This window comes from Heloderma suspectum, chromosome 7 (genome assembly GCF_057233095.1).
Source record: "Heloderma suspectum isolate Gila_16-S chromosome 7, 16-S_ref, whole genome shotgun sequence".
Lineage (NCBI taxonomy): Eukaryota > Metazoa > Chordata > Lepidosauria > Squamata > Helodermatidae > Heloderma > Heloderma suspectum.
Window position 1 is genome coordinate 76853647 of NC_139464.1, and position 16587 is coordinate 76870233.

The window sequence follows — 16587 nt, forward strand, 5'->3', positions numbered from 1 at the left end:
CAGTATTTCATTCTGTAAATCATTGTTCAAGTACATGAGGAGTAAACTGTTTCCCCGAGTGCAACTTCTACATAACCTTTTTTGGGGGAAAGGTTTTGGCTTTTATTCTCCATTATTTTTATTTTTATTTTTTTCCTACTGAAGATGTTATATTGTTACTGATTCTGATGTCATATTGAACATACAGAATTATTTTTTCATGTTAGATTTTTAAAAACATATGATAATATGATGCTGTACTATAAAAAAGTGGTAACACTAATACAATCCCATAGCAAACCAACATAAAGTCTGAGCTATATCAGTTGCTTGCAGTAGTGTAGACATTGCTGTTTTAAACTTCAATCTTTCACCCGCTGACCTGGGTGTAAGTCCCATTGAACTCAGTGGGACTTACTTTTGAGTAGACATACATAGGATTGCAGCATTAGTGGCTATTAAAAAGATAAACAGTGCAATCCTATACATGTCTACTTGCATTCAATGATACTTACTTACTTACTTAGTGCATGTAAGGTTGCAGCCTGGGTCCTTTTTTCACTTTCTTTTCCTTTGAATGTGTATGCATGTATTTATTTCAGTGTTCTGTGACCTGTGGGGACGGCGTTCAACATCGCAGTGTTTACTGTAGGTTGAGAGGCAGTGGTCGAGTTAATGAAGTGATGTGTAATCATCTTAGCCAACCACCTAGTCAGAGGTTTTGTTGGTTGCCTGCCTGTGCACAGTACCAGTGGTTGACTGATGAATGGCAAGACGTAAGTACGCCCAAGATTATTTAAACCATTTAAAGGTATCTTCAGATTCCACTGCAAATATAAACTATGCATATCTAGTCTTAAAAATCTTTCCAAATGGAAGATTTCTGTAATTTACTCACTCAGTCTAAACAATTGTTTGTTTTGCTTAAACACAATAATGGTTTTGCTATGCTGGGTTTTCCTGAAGAACTTGGAATGGCTTTGAATCGCATGATGATACGAAGGTAACAGGAAGTGACTTTGATTCCTACTTCTTTGTAGGGATGTCAGAGAATTTCTCCATGAATCTCAATCCCCCTGAAATTGGTGGCGAAACGGTCTGCCACCCACCCGCCACCCCCCTCCCGGGACGGGACTTACCTTGTGCAAATGTCCCTGGCGGCGGCAGCGGCTCCAGCGGCGGTGCGGCGGTGGTGCAGCGGTGGCGGCAGCCAGTCTTCTGACCGGCTGCTGCCGCCGCCATTTCCAAGTTAAAAAACAAAACAAAACATGATAGGCTACGTAAAGATTTACGTAGCCTATTACGGCTAGATTTTTAAAAAACACCGTGATAGGCTACGTAAATGTTTACGTAGCCTATCACGGCTGAGTGAAAAAACAAAAACAAAACCGCGCGTACGCAAATGGCGGCGCCCATGGGCGCCGCCATTTGCGTTCCTTATTTTGGCACGTGTAGTCTACGTAAACATTTACGTAGACTACGGCGAAAATAAGGGGAACGCTATTTGCGTTCCCCTTATTTTCGCCGTAGTCTGCGTAAATGTTTACGTAGACTACACGTGCCAAAATAAGGAACGCAAATGGTGGCGCCCATGGGCGCCGCCATTTGTGTACGCGCAGTTTCTTTGTTTTTTTCACTCAGCCGTGATAGGCTACGTAAACATTTACGTAGCCTATCACAGTGTTTTTTAAAAATCTAGCCGTGATAGGCTACGTAAACATTTACATAGCCTATCACGGCTGACTGCAGGCCGCCGCCATTTGCGTCCCGGCAGGACAGGATTCGCGGCCGGAGGGACGGGGCGCCCCCCCCGGCCAGAATTTCGGCGGGGAGGGACAGGGCACCTCCCCCCCAGCCAGAATTTCAGGGGGCGGGACGGAGCGCCTCCCCCCCCCCCGCAAATCAACTTTCGGGTTCAGGTAAGTGACTTTCGTACATCCCTATTGTTTCTCTGCAGCTCTTTGCAGGTGTTTGAAAATCCTAAGCACGGAGGGCAGATGGGAATATGTGCTCTGCCCTTCCACCCCTGACCTCCTTGTGTTGATAGGGTAGGTCTGAAGAGAGGCTGTACCACGTTTGGCAGAACACACTTACAGTGCTCCATGCAATCAGGAACCACAGGACCCATGATCACACTGAGCACTGTAACTGCGTTCAGCCAAATGTGGTACAGCCTGCCTTCAAATCTTCCCAGCCTCACAAGGGCGTGGAAAGGGTGGAGTGCATGTATCCATCTCCCCTCCATGCTTAGGATTTTCAAATGCCTGAACAGATCTTGCATCTCAGTCTTTTGTGAAGCATGCATACCATGTGTTGTATCCAGTGTTAGTCTAACAATCCCCATTCATTTCAATGGGCGTACTCTTAAGTAGAACTAACATTGGATACAGTTCTATATTTCCCCAGTTAGGAAATGCATTCAGAGACAGCTGGAACAGCTCTCCAGCAAGGGAGATATGAAACATATAACTTGCATGAGATCATTCCTCTGAAATTCAAGTATTATTTTATCTTTAGCATCAAGCACTTCACATTCAGTTTTATACATGCCTTTCTGCAACAGTTATGAACATAAGACCTGTGCTGGGTCAGACCAAGGTTCCATCTAATCCAGCATTCTGTTCACACAGTGGCCAACCAGTTGATTTTGGGAAGCCCACAAGCAAGTCATGAGTGCAATAGCACCCTCTTGGTCATGTTCCCCAGCAACTGGTGTACATAGGCATATTGCCTGTGATACTGGAAGTAATATATAACTATCATGACTAGTAGCCATTGATAGCCTTCTCCTCCATGAATTTGTCTAATCCCCTTTTAAGCCATCCAAATTGGTGGCCATCACTACTAGGGATGTACGAATCCCTTACCTGGATCCGTTCTGGGGCATCCGCGGTGTGGGGGAGGCGCTCCGTCCCTCCCCCCGGAATCTTCCCCAGCCGGCTCCGCTCCGCGGCAACTCCGAGGAGCCGCCGGCCAGGGCCGGCCACAGCCCGATTCCAGCCACTGCTGGGCTGCTGCTGCTGCAAATGGCGGCCGCTATGCCGGCTGCCATTTGCGTCCCTGCCAAGCTGTGATAGGCTATGTAAGTATTTACGTAGCCTATCACGGTAAAAGGCAGGGACGCAAATGGCATAATGGCCGCCATTTGCGCGGCTGCCTTTTGCCTTGATAGGCTGCATAAACACTTACGTAGCCTATTACGGCAAAGAGCAGGGGCGCAAATGGCGTAGCAGCCGCCATTTGCGCCTCTGCTCTTTGCCGTGATAGGCTACGTAAGTATTTACGTAGCCTATCACGGTAAAGGCAGCCATGCAAATGGCGGCCATTATGCCATTTGCGTCCCTGCCTTTTGTCGTGATAGGCTACGTAAGTATTTACGTATCACAGCTTGGCAGGGACGCAAATGGCGGCCGGCATAGCGGCCGCCATTTGTAGCAGCAGCAGCCCAGCAGCGGCCGGAAGACAAGCCAGAGCCGCCAGAGCCACATCTGCCACCGCATCCACTGCTGCTGCATCCGCCGCCAGGTAGGCTCTGTCCTGGGGGGATTCTGTGGGGTGGCGGGGGGGATTGCCCCATTCCACCACGGACTCCAGGGGGCCAGATTCTAAAGAATCCGGCCTCAGTGGAGTCCGTGGCAGAATTCTCCAACATCCCTACATCTTGTGGTAGTGAATCCCATAGTTTAATTACGTGCTGTGTGAAGATGTACTTCCTTTTATCTGTCCTGAATCCCCCATCCCAGATTCATGGGATGACTCCAATATTATGAGAGACAGAGAAAATTTTCCCCCTATTCACTTTCTCCACAGCATGCATAATTTTGTCACCGCTAATATTGCTGAACAATGCCTGTATACACTGGTGCTTAATTGGCTTGACTGGCTCCAGAATCACTTACTCCAAAGTAGTCACACTGAGACTGGTTTTTCTGGAAAAACACGGCTTCAGAGTTGTAGCCTTTTTTTCCCTTATAAGAAAGGGCTAGATTTGTTCTTGTCATCTTCAGTGTTCCCCTTCATGTCGAAAAAAGGAAACATACCGGAAAGTGAAGTGTGTGGATGAAAACAGGGTCAAAGTGAATGAAAGGCTCTGCGATCCTGCTACGAAACCTCCATCCAGCAAAAAATGCAGAGTAGCTGCCTGTAAATATGTTGTCATTACAGTTGACTCATCACAGGTAAATGTATCCATTTATGATCAGGCCGTTTATTTTCTACTTGAAAACAGCATAGCAATTTCTGATGCTCAGGAGCACAAACAGTCTCCCCCACCAATAGTTCAGTTTTTTTTCTTGAATTATCTCAATTGCCTTCAATTCGGTTTACTTTCAACATCAAATGCGACCCACAGGAGCTGCTTCACAGCACTGCATTCTCCATTGTGGAGACCGATCTGCCTTTTTGTGTTGAAAAAGTTGTGTATTTCATACCACGTACTCTGAACATAATGCAACAATGAGTGTCTTCTTGACTGTATGTGCATGCATAAGGAAGCCATGATGATGTTGGTGTTGTATTCCAAAGTTGGATTCCAAAGTGCCCTTTCATTTGTGGAAGGGACTGAGCCCCTTCCATTCGCAAAAGGTACATGGATCCAGCAGAGTTTCTTGAAGGGTAATTAGAGGAAGGACAGATCCACTGGTTTGGATCCAGAGTTTCATGAGCTGAGTTCCTCTCACAGAATGGGTCTCTCTCGGGTCTCCCACTTCCCCCTGTAGCCCCTTGTACCACCTTTCATGTTGTTCCAGAAGGTCAACCCTTTTGGAAGATTTTGTTTTGAGGCACAGAGGATAGCTGGGGAAAGGGGGAACTGAGACCTGAAAGAAATCCATTCTGTGGGCAGAACTCAGCTTACAGAACTCTGGATCCAATCCAGTGTACGAAGATGCTCTCGATATGGTTAGCAGCATGGCATTATAATTAATTGGACTTCAGTCATGTGACAAGGAATTGTAGAAGATGACAGATGACAACCAAGGTGTTCCTTTTTTCTAGGTAGCTTTTCTCTGTGTTGGACCTCCTATATAGGGTACTCCTTTCCAGAGGTTTCAACACAATCCCCCAGGGCTTCTGCTTATAACACATGAGGACATGGTGGTCTTCTGTGTGGCAGCATCATAACTGTTGTTCTTTCCCCTTCCAAATACTAACAGCCCAGTTTACTACTCAGTAAAGCAGCAGTGCTTGAATGTAGACCTGTTAAAGTTAATTGCCTTCAGTGGATTGTGCAGCCCTTCTCCCAGGGGCGGGCAACTGCAGATGCTATCGCACTGCAACTCCCACCAGCCCTAACCAGAATAGCCAATGGTGAAGGATGATGGGAGTTGCAGGCCAACAACATCTGGAGCCCCAAGTGGCCAACCCTGCCTTATCCTATACATCTTTACTCAGATGTAAGTCTCACTGAGTTCAATGGGACTTACTCCAGAGTAAGTATACACAGGAATGCAGCCTCAGTCAGTTAATGGTTTGGCTTCATCAGTAAGTAGTCTGGCTTTAACTGGTTGTTCTTTGGGCTGTCAGAAACTACCCCACAACTGCAGAGTGTAGAATAATGTCAGATAACTCTGCTAAATGCCATTTCTTTTTCAAATCCGTCCAAGGATCACAACTGTGCAGTTTTCAGAATGTCCATCTCAAGAACACACCATTTTGTTATTGCATCTCTGCACCTTTAGTGACTGACTGTTCACTGACAATATTCCCCAGCTGTATAGATTCCCCTGCTGCGATCCTATATCCACTTCCTTGGGACTAAGTCCACTGAAAGTAAATATGCATAGGACAAGGGTGTAAGTACTATAAACATTAATGTTTATGTGCCTTTTGTGAAGTAGTTTATCATTCTAGTGTCCAGCTGGTTGTTATCTTGAGTACCAGCAGAAGATCACATACTGTGTTGAAGCCCATGATGCCTGGAACAGCGTCGCCTATGGCCTTCGATCAATAGCTTATCGAGATTGCCCAGTGGTGCAATCACCATTGATTAACAAATGCCATGTGAAGGCTTGTCTGCATGCTGCAGTTTGGAAAGTGGGAAAATGGAGTCAGGTGAGTATAGACGAGCAAGTTAATTTTGAGTGCCACACTCCAGAAAGGAATAGTAACATCAACGATTATTTGCTTTGATATAAGTTGGGAAGCTTGATCTAAATGACTTCACAGGGTCTCTTCCAACTCAGTCATTCTGTGAATGTAAGGTTGGAATCTGGGCAACAGGGAGACTTCTAGAATGGGTCAAACTCCTTAGGCAAGTTTAGCCTAGCAGATTCCCTACTGTTATGGGGATTAGCTGAATGGTGGCTGTCTGCAGAGATGGCCACTACTGTTCTGGAAGAGGGCATACCTTTCTCTTTCTGCTCCATAAGGTCTATGAGGACCTCTGCATTAGTCACAAATTGTGTTTGCTCAACAAACAGGCATGGGACAACTCACAGGCACATTCCTTTAGCAAACAGGAAGACTCAGATGCTTAATAAGGAAATACAGGGCCAGGACAACATGGGTGCATCTTTGCTGGTTCCAGGCGCTCCATCCTCCCCATCTGAATTTGGGCCTGAAAGTCCAAGGAAAAGTGTGGGTGCATGGACAGCAAGCTGTAAGCAAGCATAATTTGTGACACTGCACAACATCTTCAGTGATTATGGAGCACATCCATGAAGTCATCAATCTTAGCTTCCAATTTCCTGGCTTTATGGAGCATGAATCAACATGAGATAGTCTTAACACTGGTCTTACACTGGCAGGTCTTTTTATCATTGCATAAAAGATAAGGGCATCAGGAAATTGGTGGGCTGCGTGGGGCCCTCCCATGGACTGTCTCTGCTCCATGCACCAGAGGTTTCCCAGCCAGCCCACCGGTTTGTGTTCTATGAAAACTGAACCCTGGTGAGTGCTGGAATCCCCGAAATGTAGGGATGTACGAAAATCACTTACCTGTTCGCGGATTATGTTTATGGTGGGGGGGAGGCGTTCCGTCCCTCCCCCCGGAATCCTGGACGGGGGAGAGGTGCTCCGTTCCTCCCCCCGGAATCCTCTGTGGCCAGCTGTGCTCCACGGCAGCTCCGCGGAGCAGCTGGCCAGGCCCAGCCAGGCCAGAGCCGTCCGCAGCCAGATTTCCAGCCGCGGAGGGCTCTGCGAAAACAAACAAACAAAAAACCACATACACAAATGGCGGCGGCTATGGCCGCCGCCATTTGCGTTCCTTATTTTTGACATCTTAATCTACGTAAATATTTACGTAGACTAAGACGGCGAAAATAAGGGAACGCAAATAGCGTAGTGGACCCTATTTGTGTTCCCCTTATTTTTGCCGTCTTAGTCTACGTAATTATTTACGTAGACTAAGACGTGCCAAAATAAGGAACGCAAATGGTGGCGGCCATAGCCGCTGCCATTTGTGTATGCCTTTTTTTTTTTTTAACCCAGTCGTTTTAGGCTACGTAAGTTTTTATGTAGCCTAAAACATCTGGGTAAAAAAAAAAAAAGAGGTGTATGCAAATGGCGGCGGCTGTAGCCACCGCCATTTGCGTATGCCTTTTTTTTTTTTTTAACGCAGACGTTTTAGGCTACGTAAAAACTTATATAGCCTATCACGTGTGTGTAAAAAACACACAAAAAAAACACTGCAAATGGTGACGGCAGCGGCCGGTCGGAAGACCAGCCGCCGGAGCAGCCGCAACCACCGCCCGGAAGATCCGCCCCAGGTAAGTCTATTCCCGGGGGGATCCACGGGGGGGGGGGGGCAAGGGGGGGCAGGCCATTCCACCACAGATTTCGGGGGGCTGAATGCACTGGCATTCGGCCTCCCCGAGATCCGTGGCGGAATTCTCTGCCATCCCTACCGAAATGTCTCTTTGCTCAGGAGTAGAGTGGGTGTAAGTAAGTAAGCTTTATGGTCTTTTCAGTTAACTCTGTAATCTTTGTTTAGTGCTCAGTGCCTTGTGGAATGGGGACAACAGAAAGACGAGTAGAATGCATGACATTAAATGGTTCATTCAGTGACTTGTGTCCAGCACATTTGAAACCTGCAGCTAGACGAATATGTCACACAAAAGATTGTAAGTAATTGACTTTGCTGGCCTGAAATACAGGAATATACAATGGAATGTTTCATTCATGAAAATAACATAACAGAACATTTATTTTTAGGTGAGATGATAACCAGCTGCAAAGAAATCCAGATTAGAAAAAAGATTCAGAAGGATGGTGAATACTTGCTTAACATTAAGGGGAAAATGATAAAGGTATTGTTGTTGCTTTTATTGTGGGGGTGGGGAGCTGTAAAATAAAACTTTTATCTAAAATAACTAAGATGCTGTTGTTTTTATTTTGTAGATTTATTGTTCAGACATGTGGCTAGAAAATCCCAAAGAATATTTAACATTGGCTAAAGGGGAAGCAGATAACTTTTCAGAAGTATATGGATATCGGTACTGTGTTTTAAAAAAATTTAAACACTTTTGTTGTTTTGTAGATATAATCATGTCCTAATTGCAGAATTGTATGTCTAATTTACACATGCAGGCCTAGTTCTGAATTATCATTGTGGAATCTACAAATAGAAGGTTAAGGGAGCAATCCTATCAAGATGGACGGTTGCCTCCGACCCCAGGGGCGACCGCCTATCCAGTGCAGGGCGGGAGGAGTGGTGAGGAGCGGATCTGCTCCTCGTTTCTCCAGCCCTGCTTTCACGGCTAGACATCGAATTTCAGCTGTCTAGCCATGGGACCTCAGAACATGGGAAGCGGTGACCAGACAACACATAGGATGTGTCTTGCTGGATTTCCAACTGCCCCACTCCACCCCCGGGAACGCCCCGTTTTTGCAGCTCCACACTGCTGTTATGAGTGCAGAGTGTGGGGCCGATCCACACTGCCTACAAGGTGGCGTGGGAGGGCGTGGGGGTCAGTTCTTCAGGAACTGACCTCAGAGCACGGGCTCCGAGGTCGGTTTCTGGGAACCCACCTATCCTATGGCCGTCTAGCCGCTGACTAGCAGCCATATGATTGTGCCCTAAATCTGTTTCCTATCTCAGCCATAGAATAATGAGATGCCCTGTTCCAAGGGGGGAAGAACAGATTGGGGGTGGGGGAGCTGCAAATTCCCACAGCTGGCTTCCCATTTCTTATGGCCAAGCTACACTTCACATTATTCTATGGAGTTTTTTTTTCAAGTACTTAGAAAAAGCAGCTGCAAGGTCCTGATATGGGATGACTTCTGATCCCAATCAAGTGAGACCCTGCAATGATTTCCTGCTGTAAATCATCCCCTGCCTAGCTACTGTTCGCTCCTAATGTAGCAAATAGTAAGTAAGTAGCACCTTTGGGGGTGAACATCTGGGGAAGGGGAGGTTTAAGCAGGAAACTGGTGCAAGAAACTGATCACAAGCACATTCTGGATTAGGCCCCTGAACTGCTTTGTCTTCAAGATAGAAGTGGTTGGTTTAAGGACGCTGTTCTAAAAAGTATGAACAATGTAATGTGTAGCCCTTACTTGCACTTGAGGGGAAGCCAGCATTACAAAGGGATGCTCCTGAATTCCACTGTAGCTGAGAAGGCACCCTGGAGCCGACGCATTTTCAGAGAGGGATTTCAGTCCACTCTGGAAATGCTAGGACCATGTCTGACATGGCTAGTAAGTGGTGAGAACATCCATCTGTTGGCAATACTAGAGGTTCGGAGCATGCCAGGCAGCTGCGAGAGCAGCTTGGGAAGTCCCCAGAATGTTCTAACAAATCCATCTTACCTGCCCTGATTGTATCTGATGTAGACAGTGGATGGTTTTTTCACCACCTGCTGGCTGTGCTTGATACTACTGGGACATGTAAGGCTGCCACCTAGAGTGGTAATATCTTGCATGCTCCAAACTGGGCATGTGCAAAGAACCCACCAATTCACCTGGAGCAGATCGCAGAATCCATTCCAGCCTCTGTAAGTCACATTGTCATTTTGGCAAAGCTCCGCTAAAACCATGTGGAGCAGAACCACTCAGTTCAGCTCACTCCCGAGCATTACATCTCTACTGGCTCTGCACATTGGGCATTAACCAGCTAAAGTTCATCATGTCTAAATCCCATATATTTTTAATGGGAGAGTTAACGACATGTTTACCCCATTCTCCTTGAGATCGATAGGACTGAAAGATGTTTAAACAGGCTGGATTGTGCAGCTGGTTTTAGATGCACATCTGTAGGTATTTGTACAATACTCTGGGTAGCATAAAATAATCTTATTTTCACCCTGTTCAAGTATTTAATATACAGCAGCATTGTGATGCAACATATTACCAAATATACTAAAGTAAAAGCTAAAGGATGTTTATTTGTAGGCTGCAAAATCCATACGAGTGTCCTTTTAATGGAAGTAGACGCCAAGATTGCATGTGCAGAAATGACTACCCTGCAGCTGGCTACACCATTTTTAGAAAAATAAGAATTGATCTCAGTTCTTTGGAAATCAAAAGTAAGTCTTTGCGCAATACTATTATAAGTTTCGCAAAATCTTGAGTGACTGTTACAATTGCAAATTTCATGTCCAGCTCTACCATTTAGGAAGAACATTCTTTTTCCACCCACTCTGCCACTGCAAACTAATACACCAGGTTGGAGAAGACTGCTATACTGTTGTCATCGTATGTTGTGCTAGGCCCAAACTCAGTGTGATGACAGATATCTGCAAATAGTTTTCCAGTCTCTTTAGATTTTTGCAAATACCAGCCATTACGCAGATCTAGGGCATTTCTACACCAGCCTAAAATCCTGCATTTAAAATGTGGCTTTCTGCTTATGTTTTAAATGCAGGAGCACAACTGACTCCCTTTATACGCACTCCTCTTCTCTTCCCCCCCCTCCTTCTCCCCATATCTGAGTCTTCCATTATCTTTCATTGATCTCTCTCCTCTTCTTGCTGCTTTTACTCTTTTCACGGATGAAACTGAAGCAGAACATAACGGGGTAATTTGGTAGCTCATTATCTGTGATCTATTTAAAAATGGAACAAAGGGCATTTAGTGCAGGAGACACCTTGAATGATCATGGTGATGACATGGTAAAGAGCCCGTAAACTTCCGTGAACGAGCAATCTCAATCGCAGGATAAAAGCCCAGTGTGAAGGAACCCCTAGACTACAGCGCAAGCAGAAGGAAGCATGTATGATTTTCCTGGTGAGGCAGAGTAACAGCTTCAGAAGGGCAATTTTCATTGGGAAACTGGCATGGGTAAAGGTTCAAACTCCCCCTGCACTTTGGTCCTGATCTGGATCTCTCTCACACACAGCCCCAAGGCTGCTATGCAAAAGTGTAAAGCGACCTGAGAGCTATTCATGAATCTCCATTGTCATGTTTACTCTTCCCCTTAAATTAGATGCTTTGAGGAACTGAGAGAAAAGAGAAATGAATTTTTTTTCAGCCTCAGGGCTGCATTCTACTGCCTTCTGGGGGTACCCATGGCCAAAGCAATAATTGGGTGTGACCAAAGCAAAAGGTGGATGTGGACAAAGCAAAAAAGTGGGTCAGACCACCACACATGCTCATTCTCTTTCTGTCTTTCTCTCTCACACACATTCATACGGGGATACAGGAGCAGTTTTGGGGAGGATGCAGCATGGGAAAGAGAAAAGTTTTAAACAAGACTAATTTGGGACTGTGGGGGGGGGGAAGGAAGGGAGGCTGCAACTGAATGGGCTGGCCCCACAGGCTACATCTGGCCCATGGCTAGTGGTTCTCCCTCAACCACATATTCTATTAGAAAGGGAATAGCATACATACAGAACAGGGAATTCCTGTGTGTAGGTGGAATATTCCCCTTCAGAGAATGGAAAGTCCCTATGCACACAGGTTTTTGTATCAATTTGAGCAGTGTCCCTCTACTACTTAAGGTTAATTAAACCTGTTCCACTTTCAATAACAAGATGTCATTTTTGATTTCTAGCCACCGACTTCCGCTTTGCTCATACCAGGCTTGGGAAGCCCGTTCCTTTTGCCACCGCTGGAGACTGCTATAGTGCGGCTAGGTGCCCACAGGTACAAGGTGGCAATGGGGTTGGGTTTTCTTTTGTCAACTGTACTTTCAGTATGTTAAGTATTTTGCAGAAACTGACTTAAAAGCAAAATAATCTTGTGCTTTGTGTTTACAAGACAACACTGCCCTCTTGTGATCCCAAAACTTCCCTTCAGCAATTCTGCTTTAGGTCCGAGTCAGACAATATGTATGACAAAGGTATTGCCCAGTATTGCCCGTATCCCATGACTGGCTCTGGTAAACAGGCTTTACAACTTCTGGTATTGTTTCAAAAGTCTGTAAAGCCTGCTGATCAGAAATGACAGTGGTACAGAAGAAACCCCGGTGTGTGAATGTGCGTGCACAAGCATACCACATTCAGTTCTTTGAATAACTATTATCCCTCTATGTGATTTATCTTTAATTTGTATTTCTCCCAGAGAGATGCAGTGGGATAACATCCTGTGATATAATATTAGCAATATTTGTTAGCCACACTGTAACGTTTATTTTATTTATTTATTTATTTATTTACAGCATTTTGTATACTATCACTCCATATCTAAAAAAGGATTCTGCAGTGGTGAACACACGAAGTAAAAAAATAAAAAAATAAAAAAGAATTAAAACACCATAGCTAAAACTGTTCTTTTAAAAACAGAATGCCAGTAAAAACTGTGGCTGGTTAGTTAAGGAATGCTTCCTGGAAAAGACCTGCTTTCACAAGGCGCCCACAGCAGTGTTGGTGCCTGCCTGACTTCCAGGGGCAGGGAGTTCCAAAGGGGGAAAGCTGATCTACACGCTTTGCTTTCCTCCACTCACAGGGGCAGTTTGGCATCAATTTGGCAGGAACTGGACTGAGGCTATCCCCTACAGTGAAATGGATTGCTCAGGGAAATTATGCGACTGTTCAGATCCATAAATCTCAAGTAAGTCGTTGTTCAAATGATTAGTTCTTTTTTGTAGTTGGATGGGAGGGTGATTCCAACTGAGTTGGTTATTAGTATGGAAACTTTCAGTCAGGGACCAAGAAGTGGAAAGTGCTAAGTGCACAACGGAAGAAGCTATAGAGATGTCATTGCAGACAACTGTTTAAGCAAGATAACAAAGAAACTGGCATGGTGAGTCTGGAAGAAATGGACTTGTTTAAAGTGTGGGGGGAAAGACCTGGGGCTGCCCGGCAGGTGACAGAGAAGAGATAACGTGCAGGTGACTTGCTCATTTTCTTTCCGTGATTACAGGTCCTCAGGCCAAGGGGGAACGTGTGCATCTCCCCAACAGAGAGATGCACAGGTTTCCAAAGCATGTACATTCTCTGTGTTATGTGTGAAGCCTGCCTGAGAAGGAAGCTGCATCAGTATTCAAATATCAGTGAATTCAAGCCTGGTGATGCAGATACAGATTTATAGTTCATATCAGAAGAAAGCTTCCTAAAAGCAAGCAAGACCAACAGAAGTTGGTAGAATATCCTTTGCTGGAGGTTTTTAAGGAGACGATGAACATCAGCCAGAAATAGATGATATACAGACAGAGGAAAGCAAGAAATCTAGAGAAAATAGATGTTTCCCTTTGTAGTAAAGTTTTCTTGAGAATATACCGAATAGGCGAGGTTAAGACATTCTCATTTACCTAGGCATTTTGTGTATGTATGTATGTATGTACGTATGTATGTATGCATGGATTTTAAATGAACGTGATGCTTCTGTGTTGTTTATGTGGTTTTATTTGCTGCTTCTTACTACAATATTGATGTTTTATGGTACCTCAACACTACCCTGAAATCTGTTTAAAATATTTTTACTTAATTTATTAATAATGTGGTCAGATTTATACCTTCCCTGCTGTGGCACCCTGGTTGTGGAATGCCCTCCCCTTGGAGGCCCGATTGGCACAGACATTGGTCTCATTTCGGTAAAAATGTAAAAAACAAAGTAGAAATGTGGCTTTTTGCCAAAGCCTTTGAGGGCTAAATGCATTCCCTAGCACATTGTTTTAACTGTTTTAGATTTTAACTGGTTTTAGCTTGTTTAATAGTTCAGTATGTTTTTAGGTGTTTAAATTATTTATTGTTTTTTACTGTTTACATTGATTGTATCTGTATGCCACCCTGAGACCTTAAAGATATAGGGCGGGATAGAAATGTTTTAAATAAATAAATAAATACCAAACTGCAAGAAAAAATATGAAACTAGGTTTTTGTAACCATCACTAACTATAGATCTCACCATGTGATGCCAGATTCAGTAGATAGTTTTGCCCCAGGGGAATTACAGGAAAATTCACAATATGATGGCATTTTTGCTGTGAGAAATTATTACTTTTAATTATCTATTAACATTACTAGCTGTTTGTTGTTAAATATGTTGCACTATATTGTATGTTTACACTTTAGCACTGATGATGGTTTTGTCAGTTTGTCAATGAAAATATATGTCCCCCAAATTTAACAGCCTGATAGTACAGGGTGTTTCAAAATGATGGACCCAATTTCAAAGCAGTATATTTCACGATGGCGACATTACAATTACACCAAATGGTTTAATGAGTTATCAAGTTTTACTAACCATTTTATAAATGCTCTATGTGCCCTCCACCTGCTGTACGGACAATATCAAGACAATAGTTGAATTCGTCCCAAATGCTTCTTGAAGTGTCTTCTTCCACTTAAGTCACCACCACCGTGATTCTGTTTTTGAGGTCATCCAGATTAGTCACTAATGGTGGCACAAAAACACATTCTTTGATGTATCCCCACAAGAAAAAGTCGCAGGGTATAATGTCTGGAGATCTCGGGGGCCAAGAGTGTAGCGCCAAGTCTTGGGGTCCCGTGCATGCGGCCTATCCAACGTTGAGGCAGTGTCTCATTTAGAAAATGTCAAACCTGCAGGTGCCAGTGTGGCGGTGTTCGATCTTGCTGAAAAATGAAGTCATCGGAATCTTGATTTAGTTGTGGAAAGAGCCAGTTCTGCAGCATTTCAAGATGCGTTTGCCCCGTAACTGTGTTTCCCTCGAAAAAGAAAGGGCCATAAACCTTTTTTTTTGAGAAATGGCACAAAACACGTTCACTTTCGTTTTCCTCGGAAGTGCGTGGTCGCCCTGTGCTCTTCCCCTTACATAAACAGCCTGTTTCCTCAAATGGTCGGTACCAACGACGGATGCTCTTTGGCGTTGGCGGATCAATGCCAAAATGCCATTGAAACACACACGGCACCGCAATTGTGGATTCAGTCTTGCTGAACTGCAGAACGCAAAACGCCTTGTGTTGCAGAGTCACCATCTTGCGAATGACTGACGCTAGGAGCTGTTTGTGTGCTGAGAGAGGCATCTAGCGGTAATCATTTGAAAGTCTATGCCCCACCCTTTCAAGTGGTAAGTGTTTCATTTATGGGCGGTTCGTGGTTGCAGAGATATAGCGATTTCAAATTGGGTCCATCTTTTTGAAACACCCTGTAGATTTCACTTGTGCCAGCAAAGCCCTCACATTCCTTGATCTGTACCAGGATGGGATAACTGCTGCCATGCAGATCCACAGCTCTTTTCTCTCTGGGTTTGCATTACTCTGGGCTGTTTCCCTTACCCTTGGGTGCATTGGAGCAGTGAGATAACACACTAGCAAATTTGAAGGATGGGGATGTCATGAACATGCTACATTAATTTACCCTCTTGGATAAAGCTGGGATAGGTCAAAGGTTATGATGAGTTTAAGAAAATAATGGCCAGGATGCAAAGAGCTATTTGAGGCACACCCAAGGTCTTATTAATGTGTTTTCTTTTAACAGCACATCCCTGTATCATATCACAAACTGCTTTTGAAAGTCTGTTCAGCTTCAAAAGTGAGTTGCCATTTAGTAAGGGAAGCTGTTTGAAAAACATACACCCAAGCTTCCTTGGACATGAAGAAATGGGTACCACAAAACAGCTGCTGCTTCTGCTGCTGCTGTTCTTGTTGTTCACACTTGGATTCCAGGGTGAAAACTGAGTAGAGTATATGGGCTTATTCCATTTCAATCACTTTGCATAAATTTGTATAGTTGTGGTTTCCCATTAAATTATTTTCTGTTCTTTTCAGGATGACACTAAAATATATGGAAGATGTGGAGGATTCTGTGGGAAATGTATGCCTAATGGATATACTGGTCTTCAACTTCAGATGCTGTAAAATAATGATGGTGATGATGACAGAAAAAAATTCTTAAGGTTCATATTTAAGGTGCTGTTATTATCTCAATTCTTTCAGTTCTGTAATGTTCATTTACTCAGAATTCATCCTCCTCCTTCAGTGCTAATATAAGGGATTCAAGCCATCACTCCCACCTCCAGAAGACTGCAGCGGGTTTGGGGCCATACTTTCAAAGCCATTTTGCACATTCAAAAGCAAAGGGTCGCGTCCAGATTGAGTCATACTTAGAGTAGGACCAATGAAATCAATGAACTTGAAACTCAAGTCCCATTGACTTCAATGGGTCTACTCCAAGTATGACTCAATCTGGATCCAACCCAAATTGTACACCTAGTGGTTTGTGTGTACATATAAAACTGTAATGAGCGAACATGGCAAACATGTTTACAAATGCATGTAGCACAGTGGAGGCTGGTGGCTCTGATGACAG

General features: G+C 44.3%; 1 protein-coding gene across 2 annotated transcripts in view; it reads left to right on the plus strand.

Annotated features, from left to right (window-relative positions):
- Positions 1-16136, plus strand: part of ADAMTS20 (ADAM metallopeptidase with thrombospondin type 1 motif 20) — a 112592-nt gene extending 96456 nt beyond the window's left edge. For both annotated transcript variants that reach the window (XM_084811815.1, XM_084811814.1), the window contains 10 exons: positions 582-755; positions 3987-4157; positions 5830-6030; positions 7910-8039; positions 8131-8225; positions 8317-8411; positions 10309-10442; positions 11909-12000; positions 12802-12906; positions 16047-16136. In XM_084811815.1, the coding sequence (XP_084667941.1) occupies positions 582-755; positions 3987-4157; positions 5830-6030; positions 7910-8039; positions 8131-8225; positions 8317-8411; positions 10309-10442; positions 11909-12000; positions 12802-12906; positions 16047-16136 (1287 nt within the window). The remainder of the gene's footprint in view (positions 1-581; positions 756-3986; positions 4158-5829; positions 6031-7909; positions 8040-8130; positions 8226-8316; positions 8412-10308; positions 10443-11908; positions 12001-12801; positions 12907-16046) is intronic.
- Positions 16137-16587: the final 451 nt, after the last annotated feature.